At 38.1% G+C, this 18591-nt stretch overlaps 1 protein-coding gene across 1 annotated transcript; it reads right to left on the reverse strand.

The window, feature by feature from the left end:
* Positions 1-3242: 3242 nt before the first annotated feature.
* On the reverse strand, positions 3243-11277 carry sh2d7 (SH2 domain containing 7). The gene is made up of 8 exons (XM_015343467.2): positions 11104-11277; positions 10135-10274; positions 9140-9321; positions 7975-8064; positions 7429-7594; positions 7075-7278; positions 5971-6882; positions 3243-5002 (listed from the first exon to the last, which is right to left on the reverse strand). The coding sequence occupies exons 1-8, from the start codon at positions 11144-11146 to the stop codon at positions 4958-4960; spliced, it is 1782 nt and encodes a 593-aa protein (XP_015198953.2). The 5' UTR covers positions 11147-11277; the 3' UTR covers positions 3243-4957.
* Positions 11278-18591: the final 7314 nt, after the last annotated feature.

Genomic DNA, 18591 nt, shown 5'->3' on the forward strand with positions numbered 1-18591 from the left:
ATAATGTGCTCAACACTAACAAGTGGTGTTTGGTTATCAGTGCTGGATTTGATTCCAGCACCTCAGTGCCAGTCTGTGTGGAGTTTGAATGGTCTCCCTGTGTTTTAAGCCAGAGGTCTGCTTTCTCCCCACCTTCCAAAGTCATAACATCCTGAAGGCATATCAACGGCTGTTTTCCATGGTCATTGGAAGAAAGGATTAATGGATGAGGTGGGGATGGGCATCCTGCTGTTACTGCACTCTAACTTGGCTGAACACTGACTCACATGAATGAATGAAATTTACAAGCGCTCTCAAAAAGCATGCTCTCTCTTTACAGCTGCAGCAGGCCTCTGTTATTAGGATACAGTGCTGTGGTGCTCACAATGTGCAAAACCTTGAAAATAAAAAAAAACTTTTTATTTCCCAAAGATGTACAGAAATAAAGATATGTTAAATGGAATGTGTGCATGCATCAAAACATATCAAATGAACAAGGCTTCATTATCTGTTATTGTGCAAATAGCTCTCTTACTCTTCGTTGTTATCTTCACATATCTATACTTGGTGAATAGTCTATGAACAGAATTAGCTCTAGAAATCCATCATCTATACTGTACATTAATCCATTTCTCTGTTTTTCTACTTGTAGTGACTTGATCTCACTGTAGTGACCAACAGTGGAGTTTTCAACTGTACCACTTTATTTTTCATGACATCAATACTATTCTTTTAGCTAAACATATTTGCAGACAGAGTGTCTAAGTGCCTCTGTGAATCAGTAGTTCCAGGCAGACAAAATACAGTTTTCAATAAAATCATTATGCTTCCACACCCACAAATGACATTATACTGTACCTGTAGGTGCTTCTGTCTGAAGATAATTAAGCTTCCTTTAGAGAGAGATGAGTTGTCATTGCTACATGACCTCAGTAAACTTCAGCTGGGATTGCAGTTCCATTAAGATACTATTTCTTTTTTTTATCTGGCAAGTTATCAGTTGTGACCATTTTTGTTTGAAATTTGTATTATTTGTTAAGAATTAATTAGTTGAAGTGTGTAAAGTACACAAGTGGTCAGAAATGAAAGGAATGTCAGTTTCCACAACACTGCTGAAAAAATGAGTAACCAATTTGATGAAGCAGTGACTCTTACTATTTGATTAATTAATATGAAAAGAGATTTTAAAACATCACTTAGAGAGGTGTGCTAAAGTGGAGAGTTTCAATCTAAATGTGACATTTCCTTTTGCTATATGATGAATGCTGCCAAAAATGTTTGCCTTTCTTTGGCCCATAGATCTAATGTTGATAGACATTCTTGGTGAATATTAAGATCCATTTTCCAGTACAAAGTTTGTACATGACTAGTGTCTCTGCTTATCTGATGTTCTGTGCTCCTGATGGCACTTATCTGCGTTAATATTCTACCATGCAAATTCTGATGCTGTCCGCCCCTTAACTGTTAACTGAACTTTTCCCATTACAGGCAGAGAGGAGGAAACAGAGATTGTTTCTCTTTCAGGGGGCACAGTGGCGAGATACAGTATGTTTGAAAACATGTTGGTTGTTTTACTGTGCCTCCTCATCAGCTTTGTCTGGGAATGTGTTTAGAATTAGTTGAGTTGGTGAGTGGTATGTGCAGAAATAATGTTAAGTGTTTCACCCACAGTGTGCTCTCAAGTACAGGGTAGCATGGCATTGGTAATGTAGAACTGAAAGGACTAGTACTTCTCTTTGTGAGCTTTTTGCTTGCATATTCTTTTGCTGGTAGAAACTGGTAGAATTAGCTCCAGTCAATGCCAACTGACTGTTCTGACTCACCGACTTGGATTTGAAATGACTTAAAGAGGCAACCACAACAAGATAAATCTCTTGAGAAAACTGGACTACAGAGTAATCAAAGCAAAAGCAATATAAAAGATGCATATAAGAGACAGATGCAAGCTGAGAAGGACATTGTTTTAAGAAGGACAGAGATTTGATTTCACAATGCATTTCTAACCTCATTACTTACATTCTAAGGTCTGTGCTGTCTTCCCACTGTCAGTTCATCCTGACAAATAGGATCACATGAGTAAGGCAACATATATCCTGGCAACACAACAAAGAATAAAAAAAATCAATGATAAAGAAAAACACGAAACCACGGACTAGAGCACTGCAGGTTCACAAATGTATTAATCTCACCTGGTATTCCGATAGTGTACGGAGGACTCCCTACTCCCTACACACTCTACACCCTGGAAGACCAGTCCATCACAAGGTACATACCTGTAGAGATACAAGCATGCCTACACTCACACCAGGGCCAAGACTGCAGGAGCCAATTAACCTCAGTTCACGAGGAATGACAACAGCCAAGAAGAAAGCGTCATGGAGTGAAACTGTGGCTTAACCCGCTTGGCTGAGGGCTGGCCTCCCGGCCAGAGGACAAGGGGACCAGGACCCCCCTGCAGGGTGACTGAGGGGCAGCTGCAGAGGGGAGGATGGGGTGGAGGTGGGATGCAAGAGAGAGAGAGAGATGGGGATCTCGTAGGTATTTATAGCATTTTGGGAGAGGAATGGATTGTCAGGAGTGATTGCTAATTACTGACAGCTGAGTGATTGAGCTTGGTTGTTGTCATCCCTCCCGAACTTTTCTTATAAACTCCATTTTGTCTTCTGGCTTTGGACTGTGGTAGGAACCCAGAGCACCCATAAGAAACCGATGTAAACACGAGAAGAACATACAAACTCCACATAGAGAGTGCCCCAGGAATTGAGTTCCCCACCACTGCAAGACAGCAATGCTAACCACAGCGCCATCATGCTGCCTGGGGCTGGTTTCATGAATGTTTTTTTCCACTAACTCCTGTTAAAGAAAATGCTGATTTAAAATGCTGATTTTAATGGAACAAGAAAGAGGCAGAAACAACAAGAACAGGCAAATCAATTAGATATTGGATGTTTATAAATTTTAATGTCCCTAAACACAGAAAATTTCAAATTGTTTGAAAATTCTTCTAGAAAAATAAATTAAAGCACCTCTCTTATACAGTAGTATCATCCCCAGTTCCTTTACAGGAAAATAATATAAAGTGTTAAATTTTAATCACTGAGATGAAGAGTATTAAGGCTATTATTATAAATAATATAATTACCCATTTTTAATAAATTAGATATTTTAAATAAAACACTCACAAAGATAGTTATACAACCTTTGAATGTACAGATACAACATTCATGTTTCAGATATTTACACATTACTGTAGATATTAGATATTTTACATATTAGAATGTTGAATTCATTAAGAAGTTTTTCTCTATAGTTTTATATTACACAGATAACATTTTATCTGAGAAATAAATGAAGGATTTTAAATTTTCATTCAGTGTGTTCACATTACCGATCCTGAAGACCATGAGCCAACACACATACTGTAGTATATATGTAAAAATATTTGACAAAACAACAGAATCAGATACAGTAGGAGCAATTAACGTCATTCTCTGAAACAATCTGTACCACGTAAATGTCAGTGTGCATGTTGTGAAAGGAAAAAAAAATATCTTACGTTAAAATAACTGAAATTGTGAAATAAAAGGACTCACTGGAAAACTGTAAATAAAAAGACTTTTGATGTTAAAATGGTAAAAGCCCACTTTTACAGTTTATCCTGTAACTATAAAATCTCAACAGTGCATTCTAAATTGCTTGAAAGCTTCAGAATAGAAATTAGTATGTTTGTCTCTTCAAGAGAAGAACATATTTAATTTTAAATTTAATTTTCTTAAGGTTCATTGAAGGTATAGGACAAATGAATGATGGAAAGCTCTGGGCTTAAGAGTCAACTCTTAGTGGAACTGACACCTAACGTTTGGAATTTACAGTACCTCCGAATTACTTTCATGTTGATATCTAGAAAATGGCTTTGTTCAATGATTTGGGTAAAAAATGCTTGAGTTATCAAAATATCAAGGGGATTTTAACAGCTTTATCTTATAAGCGTCCTTAAATGAAATACACAGTATTTACACAGTAAAAACAAGTTAAATATCAATCAACAAGGAGATTCAATTTTGTTTTCCCCTGAGGGCTTGACATTTGAAAAAGGTCACCATTCTAGATTAGGAGGTCCTAAAGTTATTTATAAATGTTTTATAAATCAAATATACTTTATTGATATTAATGGAGTCACAAAAAGCTGTAATAATCAACCTCAACTGTAGAATTAATTGCCTGTCAGTAACAAAACTCAAACCATTTCTCAACTCTAGCTTTAGGGTTATTTGCAGAATGTAGCTTTTTTCAGTTACTGTACAAGTATACTACTTCACAAACGTAGCAACAGTTACAGTATGTACCAAACAATGTACTGTATCTGCTGTTATTAATTCGCCATCACATTTGGTCTTGAGTAAAAGATATGTCTAAATGGCCTTGATAAACATTTTCAAATTATTTTGCAAGTTCTCAGAGGAATTTGAAAAAGCATCACAAATTACTCAGCTGGATGACCGTCTGATAATTAGGTATCACAGGTGTAAATACACTATAAATCACATCAAAAAAGACTGTTAAATACTGTGCTTCACACTGTCATAAGTCTCCATAAGCAGAAAAGGATTCAGTTATCAATAATTCCTTTATAATATTAACATTTCATATAAATACAATTTCTTATCATAAGAAATTACAGTTTCTTTTTTGTATCGGTTAAAAAGCAAAAGCTTAAATATTCATAATTTAATTCAAACTGATTAAATTTTAGTAGGCAGTAGGAATGTTGCTTACAAATATTAGCTTTCTGTAGTGTGAGGCAATGTTATCCCATCTTTCTATCGAAGGGGAAGAGATGAATTCCTGCCATAATTGAAAAGCAGAAATTGAACGATAAGTGCTACATGTACAGTATTGTCAACAGAGTCTTCCACAACAGAATTGAATAGATGTAGTGCTCATCTTCATTGGTCCTGTTATATTGGGTTTGCTTCCTTTATTTTTTTTTAGTCTCTGGGAAGAATCTTCGCCAGTTTGCATTCTGTAGAAACAACAAAATGAAAGGGGATGGTTAGTGACTTTCTGTTAGGCATCTCAGCTGTTGGAAAAACAATTGTGAGCAAATTAAATCCACATTGAACTGGAGTTAAGTAACTGACTGAGGTGGAGGTCTATCCAACGAAGTGTTTTAAATAAGAGCAGCAGGTAGAACATATTACAGGACTGAATATATGTTTCACGAGTAATAACAACACTCAAGAATAAGACGCGATGAAGGATGTTTCCTGAGCATATACAGTAGGTATAGTGAGATTCTGGTCTGACTGAGGGCCAGACCGTTCGAGGACCCCATGCAGAGTGAAGTGAAGCTGCAGAGGTGGAGGAGGAAACCATGAGGCAAACTGTAAAAGACAGGGACTTGTGTGTGATGCACTGTGCTGTACGGCATATAGCATCAAGAAACAACATGGGAAAAGATTTTGTACAGCTGGTACAAAAGTGGGTTGGTTGTCATCATCCCAGTTCGTTCTATATGTTTTATATGTTTATATGCATCCAGAAACTAGAAGGGCTGAATGACAACTGGTTTATGGAGACGTCTTTTTCAAAGAATGTCAGGGAGCTTGCTTGGCTTATTCAGTCTCATACAGTATTACTTTAACTTTGAGTCTGCATGGCACACCTAACACCTTGCAGCACAAGATAAGTTCATTTTGACCTGTTATTGGAGGAATGACGAAATAAAACGTGTAATAAGCAACATATCTGATGCTGAAGTGTTACAGTTTATTTAATTATGACAATTTAATTATGACAATCCATATATTATAAATTGCAGCAATTATAAAACTCAAATTTGCACAAGAGGGTAAGTTTCATACAGGATAAATTGAATGAAAAATCCCTGGTAGATTTTGATGCAGTCAGAGTATATTATCAGTTTAATGAGCTGTAAACGACTGGATTCATTCTGAATTGTTCACACGATCAGACAGAAGCGAGACTTACCTTCAGACCACAGGTGGCCTCTGACTGTCTGGGAGCCCTGTCTGGTATTGTCTCGTAAGTGTTGTTCACAGAGGCCAGGGTTTCAGAGGTGCCCTTGTGAGGCCTGTCAGGGATCTGCTCGTAGGTGTTGTCAGAGAACAAACTGTTCGGCGTCAGCTCAGTGGGAATCTGCGCGTAAGTATTATCCGTGCTCTGGGGAGGGCCTGCCATGGGATGGGAGGTCACTGTGGGGTTATGGCCACCACATGTCTCCCTGTGCAGCAGCGATGTCATGTCCTGGGGAGCCTGCCAGCCCGTCACTGCGTGATAGAGCGGGTTTTTCAACAGCTTGTCCAGGCTGCTGCTACTGGCAAGAACAGGGCCGGGAGACGATGCGCTGTGGGGCCCCGCGTCCTTAAAGGAGCACTTCCCAAGGGCGGAATACAAGGCTGATTTCCTGGGCAGTTTAGGGGAGCGCTGGAGCTGGAGGGCCGGGGGGGTATGTGCTCTGTAAGGGTGGCAGTCCTGACCTCTGTCGGAGCCGTCGTCGAGCAAGGGCAGGGATTTGCTCCTGCACTCCACCAGCGTCAGCTCGGAATACACAGTGGTGTCGCTGCACCTAGGCTCTGGGGCTTGGCTTGGAAATAGCTGCGCTTCCTCTGCTTGCGAGTAGAGGCAGTTTGAGGCCGGGCTGGATCCCCTTCTCCCATTCCTGTTAGTCGCCGCACCTTCAGTCTGGTTGCGGTTGGACCTATTTGGGCTGCCTTTGTTGGATGACGGGAGCTGAGCCTTCTCCCTTGTTTTTTCTTGGTCCAGCTGGGCATATAAGACTTGGTTTCTCTGTGAGGACTTGTCTTCCAGAGAGCCACTCAGTGCACTCCTCAGGGGTGGGCTTCTTTTCTGCTGTGTAGGAGCTGGTGCTTGGTTACTTTTCTGAAAGGCAAGTAGAATGGATTTTCACAGTGTTTTTTTATCTCCTGTACTTAGAAGCTAACAAAATATCCTTCCTGTCATAGCATTCTTAACATGCTATAGTTCAACACAGCCTCAACTGACTGAGTATATACAGTACATAACTGTGCACAACCCCAGTTGCTGGATATGCAAATAATGTTTTCAAGTTACCTTGATCGGAGGAGGAACTTTTTCAAATGAGGAATCTGAAGGTAATTTGTGTAGTTGCTTATTGTACTTTGGCGGTAATTCAGGGGGCTGCTCAGCATTTGTGTTTTTCCGTTGATTCCATATGCTTTTCACGGCCTGGACACTGACTGCCGGCTTCGCCTTTTGGCAGAACTGGATTTCGTCATACAGTTCAGCGTTGTTACTCTGCAAAGACACAGATACCTGTCATCCAATGGCCGACTGACCCTGGTTTAAATGAATATGGAATCCTGGGATAAGAAGAAATAATGCAGAACTGTTATCCTTGATAGTCAAATCAAGAAAGTATAAAGAATTAAGGCAGTGTGGCCTCACCTCTGAACAGGGGACAGTGAGGAACTCTCCAAAGGGCTCGATGGGAGACATCTTGTAGTACTCTATCAAGTCAGTTAGGTTACAGTGGGTCTCAGTGTCTCCCGAAACAATAAATTGTCCCGCCTTATTCTGGTTGATAACGAAATGTCGACAGCGATCTTTCCCTCTGAAATGAAACAGGATGGATTTCTAATCAGCCAGGAATAAATATTGCATATCAGAAACAAAATCTATTTTTCTTCTGATCCTTGCTTGATGCATAGGGATTCATGCCTGGCCTCAATAAGGTACAAGAGAATGTTTCAGTGTCTCCATAACGGAAACTTACAGTAAATCACGTGCTTCACAAATGATGAAGTAATAAGCATAAATCAGGTTATCAGAGACGGAGAGGACCGCTAAACTGTGGTTCAATTGAATTTCTTAGATCATAATCGGCCAATACATTTGCCCTCCTCCCCCTCCATTGTGCATATTTGTGCATTCCTGATTGCAGATAAACAAAAAAAACATTCTTGCCGACAAAGATATGAATGTTTAACTCACTTGTAGGAAAGAATGTATCCTATGGCTCTGTCGCTGAGCCTGATGAGAAAACATCCCAGCTGCTTATCTCTGAGCTGATCTTCAGCATCCCTGTAAAAGATGAAGAGGTGGTCACATGTTTTGAATGTCACATTCAAATGCTATGAAAATGTCAGCAGTAATGGAATGGGTCTGCTGTCCCCTTGCACTGAGAGCATAGATCACACATAGTTTACAGCTGTAGTCTGCTCTGTATTTCACAGAGGGAAAACCTGTTTTTGAACGTTTTCACTCAACTGTTCATTTGTCTTTATAAAACTCCACCAGTTTCAGCAAATATAATCAAAATGTGTTATTAAACTCACTTATTACTTTGCTTTCAGTGGATATGAACTGTTCCAGAAATTAATCTTTTTTTTCTTTATAAATCTGCTGTGCTTCTTATCGTATTTTACATATATACCATATTTTACAGTTCAGCTAATCTAAAACAGTAGTCAAAACAGTAATCCATTTAGGAAATGCAAGGAAAGATAGCTTTTTTTGGAATCTAAAACTCTATATCTGAATTTAGACCACCCTACAGTTATCTGTATTTTGACTTGCATTATGGCTAGCTGAAATGCTATTACAATTATATTACAATTATATTGGCTGCAAAGCCCTTTTCTAATACATACATGATCCTAATTGTTAAAAGACAACAAGCTACTGTAACAAAGCAAATTTGTTCAATTCCCAGATGGTCCGTTGCCTTCTTTTTTTTTTTGGTTCCGACCTAAATAGCCAATTAAACTATTAACCCAATTTTTTCGCTTTGCCGGACATACTGCACATCAAATCCTTCCTAATGTCTTTTGGAATTGATTACTCAAGCCATTCACTTCCTGGTACTGTGAAGACAACTGTCTCCCCAGGAAATTACCTCTGATTTACAGCAGGAATGAAAAAGAGATGGATAACAAAGCAACCAAATAACTTTTTAATAAGAAAAAAACATTTGCTTGTGTTATTAAGAAATTATGCACTGTAAGACCTATGACTGCCTGTTGAAGAGATTTCAGATTCCAGCTGATTTCAGGTGAGGTGAGTGCTCTGAAAGCAACATCCTCCGCCTGCAAGCTCCCAGGCCACCTGCGAAAATGGAATTGTTGCTTTCTGGCTGGTGTCTCTGTGGTTTGCTTACTTCCTAGCGATGAAGCCTTGAAACCAGTCCGGGAAGTTGCCATTGCGAAGGATGAGCGGGGCCTGCGTCTCCGTAAACCATTTGAGTGCCAGCTCCTTCAGCATCCCCTCAGCGTGGTCTGCCTGGGGCTCTGTCCCAGGCACCGGAGCTTTCCGCTGGTCCATCTTTTCTGGAGCCTGATCCTGAAGAATGCAGAGACAAAAGAGTGGAACAGGTTTAAATTTCACGGCTCAGCGGGGAGGTGAATTTGCCTATTTTGTGGTGCAGTACGTCACCGTCCCGCACAGGGCCCTGAACGACAGCATTGTTCTCTTACCTCACCTCCCCTTGGCTACCCAGCCCGACATTCAGATTTTACTACGCTTGTTCCTACTTCCATTTTGGGATATATTTATTATGCTCCATGCAAATAAAAAACTATTTAAAGCTCCCTTTATTACGCAATGAATCGGGAAGCAGAAAATAAATGATGCACAAGAGAAAACAATATGGGTAAAATGTAAGAGAATACATATTCTGAGATAAATAATATTTGAACAAGATTCTAAAAATGACTCAAGGGTTGCTACACACGCATCCTTGTGTTGGGTAATATCAGTTCTAGAGTCCTGCAGGTTTTATAGGTACTCTCCAACTAAAAAAGACCAAGACTTCACACAAATATGCAAGAGCAATTGTGTCCAAGTGTCTTCTGGTTTTATTCCACCCAAACTTTCGAGGACTTTGGCTGCCTCTGTATAAAACCAAATCAGCGCCAAATTCTAATTTGTCTTGGACTCGGTCGTCCTAGCAACTTACTTTCTCACTGTAATTTGGCTGTGTAGGAACGAATAATAATAATGATAATGATAATAACTATAGTTATTATTATTATTTGTGGTTACGAATTCCACACTTCTCAGAAACAATCCTTGAACATAGCGAAAAAGCCAAACCAATCCAAATGTTTATCCTTAGAAGCTGGCCTTAAACAGGGCAGCAGCATAGTCTCTGACCTTCAAGCAAAACATCAGCCAGGTGCAAAAGAAGGGTGCTCTCGGCAGTTTGTGATCCATGGGCTTCTTCATGGAGGTGTTGTAGGCTCGAGAACCGGGACCTATATACTGAAAGAAAGGCCAGCCGTACCATGGACAACCTGTGCAGAAAATAAGAAAACCAGAATGTCAGATGAGCATATAAACAATGTCTTCCAGTGGAACAGTCTTCACAATCTTTTGTAAATCAGGTAGGCAGTTGTGAGACCCTGGGAGATGGCCTTATTATCTGATGAATTCCCCCATTGCTTCAATTGATATCTTTTGTCTCCGCGGTACGCTGTCCTCTCACAAAGGGATGCTCACACATACTGTTATTAATATTTTATAACAGTCCTAAAAAACAGCCATGAAAAATAACGGTGACCACCTGAGGATTGGCAACCACAACAGAACCCATTTTACTTTTTTAGGTACAATACGGATATGGGAAAACAGATTATAGCAGTTTCTGGTTAAGGCAGCAACCGGTCCTTTTGACTGAATGGCGAGGCTTTGCAGAAATATGGTGAACTTTGCCAAAATATCACCAAGAATCACCGTGTGAAGCAGATACTTGAATAATACCGTGCAAATCGCACACGCACTTTTATGAATAAAGACGTTCTTTGCCGGTTGTTTTTAAAATAGTGCCAATCGCAAATCGCAATTTTACTAATTTTATACTTCTGGTAAAAACCCAAACAAAACCTGAATTTGTTCATATAATAAAAAAAAATAGAAAGTTTATTTAGCTACACCATTTATCGTCATCTCTACACTACTTTGTTACTAAAATCACAGTAGTACCAGTTTATTGTTACGAGTACGTATTTCTCAATTTAAAAAAACAAATGTTACGGTTTATTTTAGGCTATGACTGTGTGCGCTGGAATATTTAATAATGCACCGAAGATATAAACGATGACGACCGAAAACACCAGTACATACCTGAAGTGACGGAGCAGTGAGCATGGTTTGATTTAACTCTCATTTCAAAAAGGCAAAAATAACTCTATGACAGCATGCGCGTAGTGCAGCTGGTGAGACACTCTGAAGGAGTATAGGAGTATAACTCTTTGTATATACAAGGGTGACATTTATTTTCTTTCCATGAGCACGGAAAGTTCATGAAGTCGTTGTGCCATGGCTGAAGACGTGATAGGTATTTGCATGAGAAAAAAAAGAGAAAACGAAGGAAGGAGGGCTTTCACCCAGAAAGAGTTTCCTCAAGATGAGTGGAAAGTAAATGCTAAAACCGGCTGTGGGTTTTTTTTTCAGTGCCGGTGGCGTTAATGCAGCGAGGCACATGATGATCTAACAGGAAAACACGGTTCGTACACACAGACGGCATCCCTGTGACTACTTTTGTTATTTTTGTTTTAACACTGTGAGTGTTTCACATTTTGCTACTCAATCGATTGGCACCTTTAGTATTTCTAGGCGCGAAACTCTTCAGCCCAATTTGTAGGCCACGTCGTTTGCTTTCTAAAGTATTGAAAGCACTAGTAGAAACATAAAAAAAAGTCTCAAGTGTGTGGACTGAGACAGTACAACACTGAAAAACTAAACGTTTAACATGCGAATAAAAATCAAAAGTGAATGACCACTGCATAAGGAGATTAGCCGCTTCAGGTCACTGAGGGACAGGTGTGTGTCCGCAGGGTTTCAAGGTGGATAGAAAGCAGAGCTGAAGAGCTGGACAAAGCTATCAAATTGGTCCACTTAAAACAGTAACCAGCCGGATAACATTGCTCTGTGCTGAGGTAAAATGAAAACCCGCAGACACATAAGCCCAGCGAGATCAGGACTGGTCACCCCTGTTCAAGGATCTTGCAAAGTTATCTCTATCTCTCAAGGTTAACTTAAACTTAACTTTAACACTTAAAACTCAACACAACACTGAAACTTTAAGTGTCCACTTCCCTGGAGTATCACACTGCAGACTCATCACTGAAGTATAGTATACTGTATTTCCCCATCCAGTCAGACAAATAGAGGCCATCAGGTGTAAAATAAAAATGTATATTAATGAACTACCAGTTCAGCGGGACTTTTCTCAGTTGAAAAATAATGATTAAACTCGAAAACCACATCTTACACTTGGGACTCCTGTGTCACGAATATTTGGTGGATGAAGGGATTCACAGGTATTAATCTATTTTTACTTTATTTTTTTAGACAGACGGAGTCATATTTAAATTTACGGCGTTGTTTCCCATGTGACGCTGGAAAATGTTAGTATGCAGAAAGAAGTTACGACACATAGGAGGCGAGATATCCCAGAGACATTAACGATAAAACATTTACTGTAACTCGGAACAGTAGCTTCTTCTTTGCTTTTTACAACAGGTTAGAACCATAAAACACAAATTTTAAAATCGTCCGAAAACAGACAGTTGACGAATTTTACTTAGAAAATGAAAAGACATGTGCCAATCTGAACCTCAGTTTAAATATTAAAATGAGGTTTAATAATTTAAGTGTCTAAAGCCCTCATACTATTCGAAAGAGTTGAACTAATCTTGTAATCTAATTTGCATTTACTAAGTGACCATTACATATAACTGTCCCATACTGTACTTACGTCTTTAAACCTCTGTAATAGTCTAATAGTTCTCTAATAGTTAATCTTTTTCTCAATCTCCTGTTTTCTTAGGTCTAGTTTGTCTATTTATGTTATTCTTTATGTCTGGTTTTAAAATAAAAAAATGACTTTAACATTTCACATTGTACTTTCTTGTGATACCTGGAATGTTTCAAAATAAATATTTTGGATGGATGGAATCATAGATTGTTGAAACTGTGATGTATGAAACTGAGTTTTCTTATAGATTGTATTTTACACATACTGTACAGGTATTAGTTTATCACACACACTTTCCTCTATTTGACATACCTAGATACTTTCTAAGTTTCTATTCTTAAAGTAATTTAGCTGACAATTCAGACAATTCTTTAACAAAGTCTTCCTCTTGAAATACAAACTGAGCACATATTTTAAAAAAGTAGATGATGGATTTTTTTAAATACCTTTCAGAATACTTTAGTATTCCATATTTAAACTCGTTTTCCCAATATCCTTTACACTGTGTAAGACTGTTTATTTACAGTACATGTACTGTAAGTAAATAGCAGTGCAACTTCAACATATCTGTTGCTATTGAAAGCTCTTCATCTTGGAACAGTTAAAATGACTAAAAGTTGTAGGGGGTGGAGTGGTGTGGAACTGAGGTGACTCAGCTGTTTGATCTACGGTACCTTTCTAAAGAGGTGATTAATCCACTTTCAGAGCCCACTCAGGTGGACTGTGAGAGTACACAACGTTTGTATAATCAGGTCAGGAGCCTACCTTGTGAGGAGTCTGACAAATAGTACAGAATTTCCAGACTTTTTTAAAAGAAAAATATATTCGTTTGTGGTCCCGATGGCAGCACAAGAAAAATGTTGCTCTCAATTGTTAGTGCTTCAACATCAAGTTTTGAGACAGCTATATAGTTATTTTCTCTTAGTATTACTTCCATCCCAGATTCCCCTTTAAAAATCATACTATTCTGGTACTGAAGGCATTTTTGTCTGTAACACTGAGAACAGAAGAACGTCATATTTTACCATTGTCATCTCAACTTAAAGCATATCTCTCTGAATCCGTTTTCAAACCAAAACTATATATTGCCAATTTTGTAAAGTTCAGTAAACAATTTTAATTAACATCCACAGACACATTTTTAAAAAATCTGCCTTCTCCTAAAAACTAGAAAGATTTGTCCAACATCTGTACATAAACGTCACACTATTTTTATTGTGTGTTGACAATATTTTCTCAATATTTTATCTCGAGAGGGCAGGGTTAAGTGATTTGGTTAAACTTGACAGAATTTTCTGTTTAAATGTGAGAGACTACTAGGAAAAGATTGTTTTTTTATCTCAGACTCAGACTGGCACGTTGACATTTTGTAAAGGTCGCGTACTGTACAGTAACTGCAGAGCTCAAGTGTTAAGACTTACTATGTAAGTCCCACCTAAATTACTTCCAAAAATGGGAAGAAGGCTAAATATGTGTTCTAATTGGCATTGGAACTGGAACTGGAATTATAAAATCATACTAAGTGTTCAGCTTAGGGGAACTCCGTTTTTTTTTTCATGAACAATCCGGTTAACAGGATTTAACTTTTTTGGATTTGTGGATGGACAAAAAAGATGGGCAAGGTCACTTCTGACAGCGTCCAGAAGTAGGCTGGCTGTACTTCTGTGCCTTTTTGACGAGAAGGTTGTCTCTGGTTTCAATAAAAAGTGTTTCTACAGTATTTTCTGAGTTATCGAGCTGCTGTAATCAAGAATTGTGACGATAACACCTTCTCCATGGTTCCCTGTCATATCTCTTGTGAGAACTGTTGTTTTGTTCAGACCTGCCTATGTGTGTGCTCAGTTGTTTTGCCTGTAATAATTTGGGTGTTGAGAAGTTACTTCCACTAAGGGTGGCGTACAGACCCAACTGAACCAGCTGTTCCATGAAGCCTTACTGTACACCTAAGACTGACTCACTGCTCAAAGACTTGAATTAACCCCACAGAGGCATTTTGGAGGCAGTGGCAAAAATCCTGAGGTGTGGAATTTCCTGATGTGTAGCCTGATTTAAAAATCTTTCTAACTACTTCTGAATAAATTGTGTTGAGGATTGAAATAGAAACAAAATCAGTGTTTCTACTGAATTGATGTGTGTAACTTTTAAAAAATGCTTCAGACATACAGTAGTTACTGTATTTTTCTTAATGTTTTAAAATATTGTTTTATACAAACACCCTTTACCTGGATTTTAAATACTGTACCTCTTTCAAAAGGCACAGTTCAAAAGTTCTGTAAACTGACATCTTTGAAAATTGTAACCCAGTTAGATTTAAAAATATTAGATACTAAATTGTACTGATAAAATATTAAAAATCTTAATCTTGAACAAGACAGTCATTTTAATAAACACAGTTAAGCAATCTTAACAAAGGAGAAATGTGGCTTGACACTTGAGACCAAAATTGATTTACTGAAGTTGTGAAATTGTAGTATACAGTGACTGGAAAAATATTTTTGTTGAACAAACTGACGCAGAATATTTACGCAACTTAAAGCATTTTCAAAAAGATATGATTAAATGTGGGTTTCTTCAGATTTATAGGAATTAAAAATGTTCAAGAACATAACTATCACTTTTATCCATTATTTAATCTCATTTATGTAGTGAAGTACTGGATTGTGTAAACATGTTAAAGAATTTTCTGTGTGAAGCTTTTTTATATGTGTTCACTCATTTAAAGGGCTTTAAGGTGGTGAATGATTTGCTACTGCTATTTCACAACACAAAGTTGACCTTTTTAGAAACATCAAGGTGAATTGACATTAATGAATAATATATATACAGTATATAATAACAAAAAATACATTTACAGTGTCAAAAAAGAAACACAGGAACAAAATATATTTTATCTCATACACAGGTCAAATAACTATAACCTTTCTTCCAAGAACCAGCAATCACACAAAATGACTCTTTTGGAACTGTATTATCTAGGTTTCACTATATGATAGTCAGTCTAGATCCTCTTTCCTTTTATCATTGTGATAATCTCCAGACGTGATGCATATATGACTAAATCTGTGGAATATTACAGCTCATTTCTGTTGCCAGTCTTAAAACTCTGATTTTTTATTTTTCACCACAAACTCCAGGGAGAAAAGACAAGAGAGGTGACAATCCAGAGAGGCCATTCAGCTTTTGGTTGGTGTTAGATTAATGATACAAAAAATCTTAATTTATCTCAGGGTGGCGGTTTCAGTACCATGACAGGGGATTATGTCCATTCCAGACCTTCACCATCCAGGTGTAAAAAAGTGTTTTTTTCTGTTTTCTGTCCTGAATGGAACTGATTTTATTTCCCACTTGTATCACTGGCCACTTGTGTTGCAGATCATGAAGAAGTCCCCTTAGTGGGCATATTGTTATGGTCTGTGCCTTTCAGGATTTTGTCTCAAACCTCCATGCCATTTGTTTCATTCCCAGCCTGAAATCAGTTCCCTTAGTCTGTCCTATAATCTATAGGATTATACTGTATATCCTATAATCTGTAGGATTATATTGAGCATACAGTATGTGCTGCTTCTGTTCATTCTTTCATTCTGAGATCATGCAACTTGGAAACAAAGGCTTAATTAATTGCAGCCATGTATTGGCCATAGACATTATTTGATACCTAACAAATGTCTATGATGTCGCATAGGAAATATCCTTCATTATGTTGTTTTTGTTGTTTTATTTCTCCAGAAAATTGTTTTCCTTCATTCAGAAACCAGTGTGGTTCATCGGTAGTCTGCCTGACATCAAGATGATGATGCACTTGGTCTGGTTTACAGAAAACACAGAAGCAGGAAGCCACTGCATTTCCTGGTTGCTTTCTTTTTTTCTGTCCCAAATAAACAACAGGCTGCTGTAGTGATGGCAACTGAAAGCCCTTGTTTGTTTCTGAAAAGTTAGAAATTCATCAGAGCTGAATTTGAAAGGAATCACTCTTGTTTTCCTTGCAGATCTGTTCAAACTGCAGAAAATCTTCCCCTTCTTACTGGTGTCTTTCAGAATATCAGGTCTTATGACTGTAGTTTGACTGTCACAATCTATCCCCTAAATCATAAAAAGGGGTTGGATATTTGAAGGTGTAGTCCAAATTTATTTTAATGGTTTTGATTATAACTTGCTGTAATTAAATATTAATAGTCACATTTTAAGGACATTATATGCTTTAAATTCCATTTTTTATCAGATCAGATAAAATCAGAATTTCCATGTAACAAATTTATGATCCATAACAGAGTAACTGGCTTGCCAGAAATGAGGCTATTTTCAATTAACCCAAATCAATTGAATTGAATTCTGCTTTAAGATTTGAGGGCCTGGGCAATATTAGATCTTCCTAAAGGTCCAGATTCTGCAAGCAAGGAAAGACTGAATGATTCTTGCTATTGTAATCACAAAAGCTAGGGTATCATCCATCATTTTGTTTTCTGTGACACTTACAGAGCCTGAGCTCTCCAGCATTCACTTCACAACCTTAAATATTACCTCCCTACAGTGTAGAACCTACTGACGTGTGGCAACTGTTTTTCATTTTACTTCTTTCACTTTTAAGTCCCAGCAGCCTGGGAAGCTAGGCCTGCTGGAGGAAATCTCTTATAAAGGCTTGCCGCTGAAGACATGCCCCTGAAAAGACTGCAGAAAGAAGCAACTTGCCCTCTGCCTCGAAAAGGAAAGAGGCTGTTTTTTATAGTTATGGCAAGACGTGAAGCCTTTATTGTGCCTGTTTATCTGGAGCATTAGGATGTTGCTGTGGCACAAAGCCACCATCACTGTGAGGCAGAGGCCTGCGGTCTGGATGTCTTGGTCAATAAAAATGTGTGTTCAAAGCCAGTTCTCTGCAAGATTCTCAAAGAGTTTAACTGAGCTTTGAAGCATAACAGCCTTCTTGTAAAATCCCTTAAAAGAGGCAGTGCAGAAGTAGTTTCTGCTTTGTTTCATAGTAACTTCAGATTCACTATGTCCCTGATTATGTTGAATATTTGAGAGAATCAATATAATTCTTATATTATGCAGGATAGTTTATTTGTTTAATTCTATACTTTCTTCTTTGAAAATGACAAAGAAAGAAAAAAACTTACAATGTTTCAACTGACTATCTATGGGACCATGTAGATGTATCTATGGATTCATGTTGATATTTGTTGGGGGGAAAACAAACATATATCTGCAAATAACATAATAGCTACACAACTTTGTGGAGCTGGAACAAACCAGAGAAGGGTATTTGAATAGACCAGGTGGTTTTGCCGCAGAATGACACATCGTATGACATCGTTTTTCTGTGTTGGTTATGTACAGTGGGTGTTAGAATAGTATTGTCTTAACTCTCAAGCTACTTATCACAGAATGTTCTGCAGAGGAAAACCAGAAAGCCTCATGTAGGAATAAAGAGGTATTTTATGTGCTAAAGTACATTCTGTTACAACAGAATGATTTTCAAGCCTGTGCACTCCAGCACAACCCACTCGTTATGCTGCTCAAAATTAGTCATTACTGCCGAATGTTTTTGCTGCCTTTCCTGTTATGGGAGGAGTAAATGTGAGATTTGTTCTCATTGCGAGAGGGCCTTCTAAAATGGTACTTAACCATTCCCATCATTATTGATTGTGACTCCCTCATAATTGAATTTCCCAGCATTGCCAGATAATTTCAATAATCTGTCATTTCTCATACCTGGTCAGTTCTGTCACTGTCTCCTGTCTTGCTCTCAGGGACTCTCTGCGGTAAGGGTCTAATTTATTTAGCCATCCACTTCAGAACATTTACAGCTTTTGCCTATAAGAAGGTCAGCATCAGATTTCTGTTTTTTTTTCTCTATT

This window comes from Lepisosteus oculatus, chromosome 5, assembly GCF_040954835.1.
Source record: "Lepisosteus oculatus isolate fLepOcu1 chromosome 5, fLepOcu1.hap2, whole genome shotgun sequence".
Taxonomy (NCBI): domain Eukaryota; kingdom Metazoa; phylum Chordata; class Actinopteri; order Semionotiformes; family Lepisosteidae; genus Lepisosteus; species Lepisosteus oculatus.